The sequence below is a fragment of the Alligator sinensis genome, unplaced genomic scaffold (assembly GCF_000455745.1).
Source record: "Alligator sinensis unplaced genomic scaffold, ASM45574v1 scaffold116_1, whole genome shotgun sequence".
In the NCBI taxonomy this organism is placed as follows: domain Eukaryota; kingdom Metazoa; phylum Chordata; order Crocodylia; family Alligatoridae; genus Alligator; species Alligator sinensis.
Genome location: NW_005841908.1, coordinates 3,886,840 through 3,898,838, shown reverse-complemented (window position 1 = coordinate 3,898,838; position 11,999 = coordinate 3,886,840). Strand labels below are relative to the sequence as shown.

The window sequence follows — 11,999 nt, the reverse complement described above, 5'->3', positions numbered from 1 at the left end:
CTATGGGACCTGAACCTGTTCAGCCTTCACAAGAGAAGGCTGATGGGGGACCTGGTGACCGTCTATAAACTCACTACGGGAGACCAGAAAGGTTGGGGGGAGACCTTGTTTCCCCTAGCGCCCCCTGGGATAACAAGGAATAACGGCCACAAGTTGTTGGAGAGTAGGTTTAGATTAGACATCCGTAAGAACTACTTCACAGTTAGGGCGGCTAGGATCTGGAACCAACTTCCAAGGGAAGTGGCGCTGGCTCCTACCCTGGGGGTCTTTAAGAAGCGGCTCGATGCCTACCTGGCTGGGGTCACTTGAGCCCAGTTTCCCTCCTGCCCAGGCAGGGGGTCAGACTTGAAGATCTACAAGGTCCCTTCCAACCCTACTTCTATGATATACTCTAATATAATAAAAGCCTTAGTCTGTCTGTCATGCTCTGGGCCAACTGCGCATGAGTCACTGAGAGGGTGCGCGCCAACTGGCTGAGAGGGACAATTGGCTAGTATCTATATATTAGCGGCATTCCATTTTAATCACAGAAAAATGTGGATTTTGAGTTACTTTTTTAATCCAAACATTGGGGATTTTTTTTAACCAGAGAAAACCAGGATCCCTGTTTATCACACACTAATCTTTCATTATATACAATTCCTAAATTAAAACGCCTTCTCAGAAAGAAGTCTCAGGATTCCTGCCTTCTACACTTGGCACACTTCAGTATGCACTCTATTTGAATAAAAAACAGATTACAACTTCATACCATGTTTGCTCTGTCTCTAGTTTTTCTTTTTGTTTTTTCTGCTCTTTCAGAGCTTCCTTATGCCTCTTTTCTGCTCTTTGTTTCCTTTCTTCTCTTTGCTTTGCCAGAGATTCCAAATCAGGTTCCTTGACAATAAAATGTAATTAGTGCCTGATAACAACACACTTGACACTTATTATTTCTTATGATATTATGATATCAACATATTTCATGTGAAGTATTATCAATGGCAAAGAGCAACTTGCTTGACATGACAAAGACGAATTTCTATTCTACAAGAGTCAAACATGACTAATCACTTTCCACCTCTTGTTCTTTCTTTATTACTAGTTACAGCAATATGCAATGTTCCCCCTCACACCATTACAGAAACAGATGGAAACCTTAGCTTCCATCTGCATCTGACTGCTAACGTCAATATTTTAATAGCTCATATAACTCAAACCACCACAGCCTTTTTCTGGAACTCCTCTTTCATTCATGAGAATTTCAAAATTTGTGAATCAACAGGAAATCTCTTTTGTGATTCATAGCTTTAACCAATTATCTTACTGCTATGCATTTCTACAGAATTCCCCACCCTATGATGTTAAAAATCAGCAAATTAGTCTCAAAGGACTTTGAGATAGTTTATCTACCTATACAAAAGGGAATAAAGGTACTTTACTTGAGGCAGGGGCAAAATGGCTTGCAAAAGTTGAACAGGAAGTCTGTAGTAGAGTTTGGGCTCTACAAACCTGATTCAGAGTTCACTGAAATTGTGCAAGAGATTTCCCTTAGACTTCAGAGAGCTCCAAATCAAGTCCTGTCTAAGTCAGAGGGGGAAAAATACCAAGGATGTGTGGTATTTACAGCCATGAATAGGACTGTGAAATGATCCCAGAACAGACAGCTTGGTTCTTACTGGGAGGTAAGTGACATAGGATGCTTTGCATGGGATGGACTCCGCAGACATTCTTATACATATAAGCAATGACTTGAGATTAGACATGCTAGCATTTGGGAGTACAAACATTACACAGGCATAAGTTTGGGATGATTTATTGCCACTGTGCAATGCAGTCTTCCTAAAGGTGGGTACTACCACATACCATCATAATGGTCATAATGTTTATGACACATTATAGACATGTTTCTTTTGAAGCCAAACAAACTGCCTTACTAGATAAGACCGCTTGTCCATCTAGTTCAGGACCTCAACTCCAATAATAGTACAAATTATTACGAGAAAGGCAAAAGAAATCCCATAAAGGCCAATAAGTTTCTGCCTCGAACTCCAAGGCCTGACAATCTGCACCCTTTATAAAACATGGAAATTAAATATATTTATGTCAATAAAACTTGTGTAGTTCCTCATATCATGCTTCGTTTCATGCATTCATATTTGCAACTGAAAGTATGTAAATATTTTTTATAAAAATATTCAAATGTGGAATTTTTTAAACATGTACCATTTCAGGCACTATGGGTGCCTATACATGAGGAGTGAGGCTGCTTGGACATGTTGGAATTCCAGCGTGTCGGAGCAGACTCAATTAATTGAGTCAACTGATTGAGTAATTGCCATGCTCCAGCAGCCTCTTAAGTCCTGTGTATGAGCATCCCTTCACTTAAAAATGGTGGCAGATGCACTTGAACTAAAGCTTGAATGAGCTTTAGTTCAAGCGCCCCTGCTGCCATTTTTAAACGTGGGGATGTTGATACATGAGACGTGGCAGTGCTTTAATTAGAGCAGCTCTCGGAGCCACTCTAATTAAAATGCAACACCCCGCACGTCCAGAGCATGTGTAAAAGTGCCCTATGACTCTAAGATTAAAAGCAACAGTGACATATGCCACTTCTACAATTTTGGTAAATTAAATACTGAGAGTCTTGACCATGTCACATAATCTCTTTACTTACATTTTCCTTTGCCTGTCTGTGGCCCTCCCCCACAGCTCTTAGACTTGATAAATAAAGCTTTTCCAAGGCTTTAATCTTCTGATCTTGGGCTTTCAGCCACTCGGCCTTTAGGTTTTCTGCCAACTGATGCAGTTCCTCATCTTTCCTCTGCTTTACTTCTTGTCTTATCTGTAAGGCAATGTACCTTTCCTGCTCTCGAACCTGATTGAGCAAAATTATAAATTTTGTCAGTTACTTACCAGACCTGTAGCCAGCCTTATAGAAGGTCCTTAACCAGTTCTCTAACGATTGTCAGTCTCTTCCATTGTTAACGCTATTCACATTAACTAGTTATATCCTCAGGACACTAACTCCAAGTGATCATGTATTCCATTTTCCAAATTCAGAAGTCATACTAATAAATACATAAAACTATTCCAAGTGAGGCAGTACTTTTTCTCTAAAAGCTAAGAGGGGTCAGTAGGTTAGGGTGTATGGTTTTTGAAGAAGCATGCTTTAAGAAAAATGTTTAAAATAAAATCAGGGTACTTGGGAGAGCAGAGGAAGTTCAGAAAAAAACAGACAGAGTGACAAGAGAAACGAACAAGGATGCTATTTGTCCAGAAAAAAGGTCAAAACAGCAATTAAAAGAAATGATGGAGAAATGGTCAGAAGTTAGGCTGAGAACATTCTGATGACAAGTTGCTTAAAATATCCCCTGTACAAAAGGCAACAAGCAAGGCATTTAAAGAGCAAGTAGACCTAGCCAGAACAGTAAGCAAAGTACACTTTATTTAGTGAGAGCACTTTGGATTGCCTGAAGGGAAATGAGATAAAAATTCAGAAGACCAAAGAGTAAGATGGCAGTACCTGAGAAATTAAATAATGAGGACTAGTAAAGGTTTTAGCAGCAGCTGGAAAGGAAGAGATGGCTGTTATGCAAGAAGACTTACAACTGCAAAAACTTGATAGCTCTTGCAGTTGATGTGAAGAAAGAAAAATCAATAATATGTAGCAAGGTGCATATTATGTTTGCAGTTTGTTTATAGCAGGGGGTCAAACTCATCTGGCCCGGGCCGATTGGGAACAACCCTCTGTGCTATGTGCAGCACCCCTGGTGCTGGGTCTAGTCCACATGCTGCATACAGCATGCATGGGCTTTGCTCCAGGGCTTGTGTTGCATATGGCACACAGGCTGGACCCGGCACTGCATGCAGCACAGGTACCAGATCAACCCCTCTGTGCTGCATGTGGCACCCTGCCAGACTGGCTCTACAGGCTGGCTCTGGAACTGGGCTGGGTCGGATTGGGCTATGCCAAAACCACCATGTAAGGCTGGTTTGGCAGGGCATCACATATGGACTCCCTGTGCTGTCTGCAGTTCTGGGTCTAACTTGCAAACTGCATGCAGAGTATGCCCTAGGCTGGCACAAGCTACATGAGGCACTGGACTGGTTGCATGCCCAGCACACGGGGCTGGCAAGGGGTGGATGCTGCACGCAGCATCCTCCAGGCCCAGCCCTACACGCTAGCTTTGGCATGGCCTAATATGGACTGGCCCTGGAGCCAGTGTGCAGAGCTGGTCCAGTACAGGCATTGCAAGCAGCACTGTAGGCTGACCCCACTATGCTATGTGCAATGCATGAGGTACCGGGGAGAGCATATGCCCTATTTGGCACATGGGGATGGTCCAGAGACCCACAGGCCAGCTCACATAGCTCTGTGGGCCAGTGTTCAATAACCCTGGTTTATAGAATTTTTCACCTTTGCTGTGCAAAAATGCTCTTTAAAGTGCACTCCTAAATTACAGATGTGCTTTCTTTCAATCACATAAATGAAAATTGCTGTCAACACTAAAAGCATACCTGCTGCAGTCTCAGTTTTCTTCTTCTTTCATATTCTTCTTTCAAAATCATAGCTTCCTCATTGGGACTAAGTCTCAGTTTCCCAGCTTTTGCCACTTTTCTTTTCATCTTTGGGAACGTTGACTACTTGATTTCTGGGTCAGAACAATGTTGAAAAACATAGTAAATAACCTGCAGCTAATTTTTTTTTGACAGGAAATAAAGATATTGGCATAATGCTAAAAACCTATAAAGATGCTACGAATTGGAGCTGCAAAAGTTTATGCTGGTTGTATACTTTTCTTAATACCTGGGGGCGTTTTGGCATGATATTTGTTACAGTTAAACGTACTTATTACTTAAACTGCTAATCCTGCAGGGAGCAGGTGTTCATTGCCAGACTGCAGCCTAGGAAAGCCTATCCGCTGCAGCCAGGAATAGTAAGCTCAGTTAAACTTCTGAAACAAGTATCAATAAATGGTCTTTCAGACGTGTTAGTTAGAATGAAACATTCTACTGTAGGAGGAGACCTCAACCTCTTGCAAAGGGTGAACTAAACCTTAAATTGGTTAGTGGCCTATATGCCTCTTCCCTATCACATGATCATATAGAGTGTGTTACCTCTCCCACTCACAATCCCAAGAAATTCTTGTGGCAGCTACAATTACTAACAAAGAAATCATGTTACAAAGGAAGGTAATTTCTAATGTAATGTTGGAATCAGAGGCTAGAATCAAGAAGGGGATTTTGTCACTATGTGAACATGTCCAGTTGTACTCTACTTGAAAAAGGGACTAGAAATGGGTCAGTGTCACTGTGCCCTCTTAGTACAATATTTTATGTGCTAAAAAGGTTAAGTATTATGATTTTCCACATAGCTCTGCTCCTGCAGCATTTTTACACAAGTAATTTCACACATAATACACAGTCTCAGTGAACTCACTGTATATTTACTCAAGTGAATAACTGCTTGTAAATTCCAAACCTTAAATATATAAGAAAGCAATTTTTTGAGCAGCCTAGACTATTAACTAAATCATTTATGAAAGGACTATTGTGAAGCTGAGGGTATATAGCAAAACAGTAGGGGCGCACTGATAGATTTTCTGGGCTGATACCAATGGCTGATTATTAATGAACCATATTGGCTGATACCGATTTGATATACAAGCCCAGCAGCTTGGAGAGCAGTGTCTGGCTGGTAAGTCTGTTGCGGGGAGAGCGTGGAAGGCTGGGAAGGGGCGTGGTGGGGGCAGATTGAGCCTCTGCGGTGAGGGAGGGAGTGGGGCTGGGGCTGCCCAGCCAGGACAGGGCATGGGACTGAGCTGCAAGTGGCGCATCCAGGGAGCATGGGGTGTGGCTCTTGCTGCTGCATGCATCCCTGGGGGACGCATATGGCCCCTGGATCTGTGTGTGGGGCGAAGGTGGGCTGCCACTGCGTGCTTGAGGCTGGGTGGTTGGGCAGGGGCTGTGTTCAGGGCTGGTGACGGTGGTGCTGGGAGCGGCGCTACGGCAAATTTTCGGTGGCTGTAGTCTACCCTGTAACCCTCCCCTCCCTGGTGCCCCACTGCCCACCCTGACCACAGTCCTGGCCGAACCTCCTCGCCGGGAAGAGCCCAGCACGAAGCCTGCCCTTGCCCTGCGCACAGATCTGGGAGGCATGTGCCCCCTGTTCCTCACTCTGGGGTGCCTCCACTGGCAGGAGCCACCCCCGCAAGACAAGCTGTTTGTGGTTCCATCCCATGCCCTGCCCCAGCTGGGCAGCACCTGCCACTGCTCCACTCCCTTCCTCACTGTGGGGGGGCCTTGATCTGCCCCTCCTCCCCTTCCCACCCCCCCTCAACAGACCTACCAGCCAGATACTGCTCTCCCCACTGCCGGGCTGCACTCCTGGCTGCCTGCATGCTGTGATTGCGCAGATGCATATGGCATTTATTGGTGATATTATTGGCCAAACAAAGCCGATTGCAGATAACATCAATTTTCCTTTTATCGGTGCCGAAATGATATGGACCAATGTATTGGTGCATCTCTACAAAACAGTTGTAGGGATTTACAAGATTTATGGATCTTCATGCATGCGCTTCTGGCTCTCCTTTTCATTATGTTTCCAAGCTGAAACTCAAAAGGTTAGCAAGGCTGCAAAGGCGCACACCAAACATTTGCTTTACTAAACAATTCATGTTGGTTAAAATTTACATTGAGACAGAAAAATACTTTCCTGTGAGCAATGAGCATATCCTCATCGTTCTGGAGCATCCAATTCCCTTCCACCAAATCACAACATTTTAAAAGGTGTTTAAGCTAGGGTGAATTTGATTTAAATCAAATCGAATTAAATAATTTAAACAACCATTTAAATCATTGGCCAGGAAGCCTCGATTTAATCATTGTTTTCTACAAAAAGTGCATTCTTGTTGTTTGATATCCTTTATTCATTTAACTTCTTGAAATTTTGCACTTTGAGAAAGGTAAGGCCTTGACTGTGCATACACAAACTTGCAGAGAGACAAGAGGGCTGATGGGTGGGTAATCAGGTCTGTTATCTCTCATCTCCAAATACTGCTGTTAACAAGGTTGCTACCTGTGGAGACAGACTCTCCCTATGCCTGAAGAAGGGTGTTTGTGACCAAAAGAGTACAAAGAGTCATTTTTCTAACTATTTAGTTGGTCTAATAAATGATATCACATCTCCCCAAAGAACCTTGTCTGCCCAGGATCACTGGAGACACAAACCCACAGTTTAAGAACTGAAACTAAGCAACACAGAGACGCTTAATGGGATCGTCTAGTCTGAGCACGGAGTCCCATTGAATAGAGTGGTTTTCTTTAATCTTTACTAATCTATAGAGGAGCCTTTGGGGACCCCATAAGATTGGGCCCCTAATACAGTCCGTAGCCTGTTGTGACCTATTTACAAGACTTTTCTAAAAAGGTTACGTTAAAGTATGGGGGCCTGGTGTCAGCTGCAGCCTTCAACTTACTTTGGTTTTCGGTCCCAAGGCTCTCCAAACGCGCGCTATGCTTTAAGCTTTTCTTAACCCAGCTTTTTTTTTTCAATCACTAGTTCCTGGGTGGAAGGAGCGAGGATTTACCACCGAGGAAGTGACTACCAGAGGCGATCTGATCTGGGGCTGCCTGAGCGCTGCGGCTCGGAGGAGAGGGCAGCCGCCGCATTTACACAACACCAGGGAAAGGACCATGGGCTCCTTCATCCAGGGACCCCCGCCGACCACCATCCCCGCCCGCGCCACCGACCTGCCCTCACGGCCCGAGCTCTAGGCGCTTCAAACGGCTCCTTCCGGCCCCTCCCCCTCCGTCACATCCGGCATTCAAACCGCCCGCCAAAGAGTGCGAACGAGGCGGGAAAACCGGCGGCTCGGACGAGCGTACGCATGCGCAAAGGCTAACTTTCTCCCATCCTAGCCCGGCTCGGAGACTCGCTGCGCATGCGTCAAGAAACGAACCCTCATAGCGCAGCGGCTCGGGGGGACGATAGGCGCGCCCCTCTCCCTCTCGGGGGGGGCGTGGTCACGGCGCCTCTTGACCAATAGCAGCTAAGTCGAGCCGTGATTGGCCGTTGCGCGGGCCGCGCCGAATGTGCGAGGTGGCGCGGGCTGGTGGGTGAGTCCCGCGCTGCTCTCCCGCCGCGCCCGTTCCTCTCCCCCGGCTGCGGGACAGGGCGGTGCAAGTGTCCGTGGCTCAAGGGTGGGACTCTTCAGTCACCTGCAGCCTCGGGGACGCGCCGTGCTGCAGGTAGGGTTGCCAACTCTACTCGGGGAGGTTTCATGACCTGACACGGTGACATTAATGACTTTACGTCAGGAAGGCAAATGCACAAGACCGTTACATTTTAACAACCCGCTGGACTAGCGTATCAATCAGATTCAACATTTAACGTTTATTGTAATGACTGCCTTGTCATTTATCTCTACCTGGGTGACTCTCAGCAGTCTCCTGGAGATTTAGATCTAATTCCTGGGGTCTCCTGCGCAGCCCCGGAGGGTTGGTGACCCTAGCTCCAGGTGAGGGGTTGCCAACCATGATCGAGGGCAGGGAGGAGTTTTGACCCCAGGTCATGTTAGTTGGGAGGGCGGGGGCTCTGTCTGGGGTCTCTGGAGCCTGCTCTGACAGCCTTTTATGGAAGCAGGACGCGGCTGCTGCGGCTCCCCTGTGGCAGGTTCACGTGCTTCGTGTTGTTGTCAGGATGGATGGTAATTTTAGGAACAGTCCCAATTGCCTGTGTAAGGAATAGTTTGTGTGGTAGGGGTGTGCAAAGCGGGTCCTATTCAATTCGGATTCGGCCCGAATCACAGACAGTGTTTGAATTTGTTAATTTCGATCACTGTCCTGATTCGATTCAGCCGAATCCGAATCTGAAGATTTGATGCTGATTCGGAGAATCAGAGATTCGGACACAGGCATGGCTTTAAAAGCTTTTTCTACATAGCTTGAGGTAGCAGATGCAGCTTGTGATCGCAGAAATGCACCGTAAGTGATGCCAAGTGCACTGGGGAACTCCATAGATTCATAGATGTTAGGGTCGGAAGAGACCTCAATAGATCATCGAGTCCGACCCCCTGCATAGGCAGGGAAGAGTGCTGGGTCTAGCTGACCGCAGCTACCCTGCATAGGCAGGAAAGAGGGCTGGGTCTAGATGACCGCAGCTAGATGCTTATCTAACCATCCATGCGCCCCAGCATCGCAGCATTCATGAGCCCCTGCTACCTATAGGTATATAGAAAAAACATTTAAAGCTTGTCTATGTCCAAATCTTTCCAAATCTCTCCGAATTGATTTGGAGGGTTCCAATTCAATTCAGAGACATTCAAGGGTCCTCTGATTCGATTCAGATTTGGAGATTCAGCCACCAAATTGGGCCAAATCTCCACTGAATCAGATCAGGGACTGAAGCTTCGCACACCCCTGTTGTGTGGTGCCCCCAGCAGGGGTTGGACTTGAGCTCTGCAGGTCCCTGCCCGCCCTGCTTCTCTGCGACTTCTGTGACCCCCTCCAGCCCCTGCAGTGATGTCTGATGGACTCTGCCTGTTATGTTCCAGAAACACCAGCAGGGTTTCCCAGCGCCAGGCCAAGCAGTTCAGTATGAGCCTTTTCCACCCTGCTGTGGTGTTGCTTGTCCCTGGTGGCAGCGTGTTGTGGCACTGAGGCACTGTCAGCTCAGAGGTGTCCTAACAAAGCTGCTCTGGACTCATCCACAGGAGTTGCTCTCAGGAAGCAGGAAGGCAGCTCAGCAGAGGTCTCTCTCCATTTGGAGCATGTGTGCGGGTGGGTCGCAGTCAAGCCTGTTGGGCTGAAACTTGAGCCCTGCTTTTCTGTGGGCAAGGAGAACTATATGACATTTGTCTGATAATCAGTCAGAAGCTTTATTGACTACAAGATTATCCATTAAACACAAAGCAGTTAATCAATTGGGGTTGCTAGTATACAAGTAGTCAACTTAACTGGGGTTGCCAGAATATAAGCAGGCAGTTACCAAAAACTAAGTGTGTTAACGTGATTCCTCACCGCATCACAGTCTGTCTAGAGATGTTACTCAGGAGTTATTCCCCCCAGTCAGCTGTACTTGGCAAGCTTCCTGGGTTGTGCTCCTCCAAGTCCAAAGGCTTGGTCTTCCTTTAGAAATCCATGCAAGCAATTCAAACAGCAGACAGCGAACCGTGATTTCACTTGCTTAGGCTATTTAACCCTTTAGTGGCATCATCATTGCTAAGGCTAGCCAAGCTTGTTATATGATATTTTGATTTCTAGATCCTAAATTTACAATAGGACATCCTTACACATTTAGAATATTTTCCTGATATTTTTCTCTTCCCACATTAATTAGTCCCAATGGTTACCATGTTATCATCTTAATTTATGGTTCTGTTATTCTGTTGTTCTAGATATTCCGTGGCATTTTACTGGGGTTAGCTTTAGGCCACAATCATTGAATTCTGAATCATCTCAAAAAGGCTTGTGGGAGTTCAGTCAATTTGACATGACCAGATCTGATTTTCCTCGCAACACCTCCCCTCCTTGGTAGCTAGGAAAGTCTTTTCCGTTGCTACCACTTACTATTTTGTCCTGGCTATTGTATGCAAGGCAATTGGGGCCACCAGCTCTGAGCTGGAGCTGGCCACAGTTGTGGAGAGAAGTGCTGACCTTCCTGCCATGTCTTTGGTCTGCACTGCGTCAGTAGATTACTTGCAGGCCAAGGTGCAAAAGAGGATGGTTGGGACTATTTTGCCTGACTAATCCAGTCGCAGGCTGACTGTGCTTCAGCAGCCTTAGCATGTGTTCTGAGGCTCTCCTGTTCAAGGCTGCCCTTTTGGCATTCTGGGTGCTGAACTGAGGGTTCAGGGTTGCTGTAGTCACTATGATGGGTGGCTTCTTGACATGTATGTGTATTGAAGCATTGGGTCTGTGGCATTCTGCCCATCTTTCAAACTTGTGTGTGGCTGGTTATGTAGTCCCACACCAAATGGATTGCTAGTTTGACCTTGTAACTATGGTAATGCTTATCTTGCCCTATCCTCAGAACTCACCACCATCTCCTTTAGTGTTTGATGTGACCTTTGTATCTAATCTCACAGTTTAACTTGTCTTAATAGAATTTCATGGAAGTGCGACTGGGATGGACCTGCCATCTCCTCACATGTCGATTCTGACAGGTGGCTTGCAAAACAACTGGCAAGAATCTTGATCTCCTGTGATTTGTCTGCCTGTAACAACAGCACCCAATCCTTGTCATCCATTTTGGGGCACAGTTTTGTTATTCCTACAAATGAAGCAGGATTGGACCATGGCAGGAGGACTTTTTTCTGTTGGCCCTGCTCATAGTATCACAGCTGCTGCTGCTGCAATGGACAGAAGAAGCTTTTACAGGCAAGTATCAGTCGGTCAGACACAAAGGCTACAACTGTGGGGCGAGAGCTTTTGCTCAGCTGAGTGAGGATAGTTCTGCCAAAATAGAAAAACAAAATATGATTGATTTAGAAGGCATGCAACTTGGACATATGGTCTTATATTAAGAGCTGTTGGTACAGTTTGAGTTATGTCTACCAATCTCAAGGCTGGCAGCATCTGGGCTGTTGTTCCTAGTAGCAGAGTTATTGTCAGCTGCTGGCTGGTGTATCAGACCTAAATGGACAGAATTGATGTTAATGCCTTGTCTTCAAATTGTGCCCTAGGCCTTGTTTCTACAGCAGTTGAACTTAAAAAGCTTGAGATTTCTTGGTAAAAATCAGTGATTGATTTGAACTGTTATCTGCATTTAGATGTATGCCATAGTTAGGCCCTGGAATTATAAAGGCCTGGGAAACCTACCTTAGTAGTTGAGTATTTGCAGCTTGTTTGAAGACTGCTGGCTGTAGTGGTTAGCAAGTGTTAATACATGATCATGCAAAACAAGCACTCTCCAGATGTTCAGTAATGTGCATATCATATACATTAAACCTGAGCAGTTTGTTTTACTGAATGTCTGTTCTCTGATCTCCTTACTGGATTTTTTCTTTCAAAATGTT

At 45.7% G+C, this 11,999-nt stretch overlaps 1 protein-coding gene across 1 annotated transcript in view; it reads right to left on the bottom strand.

Moving 5' to 3' along the window:
- CEP295 (centrosomal protein 295) overlaps positions 1-7,946 on the bottom strand; it is a 71,777-nt gene extending 63,831 nt beyond the window's left edge. Inside the window, exons 1-4 of the mRNA XM_006018637.3 lie at positions 7,735-7,946; positions 4,498-4,631; positions 2,654-2,854; positions 752-876 (exon numbers count right to left, since the gene is read on the bottom strand). Coding sequence (XP_006018699.1) covers positions 752-876; positions 2,654-2,854; positions 4,498-4,605 — 434 coding nt within the window. The 5' untranslated portion in view covers positions 4,606-4,631; positions 7,735-7,946. The remainder of the gene's footprint in view (positions 1-751; positions 877-2,653; positions 2,855-4,497; positions 4,632-7,734) is intronic.
- Positions 7,947-11,999: the final 4,053 nt, after the last annotated feature.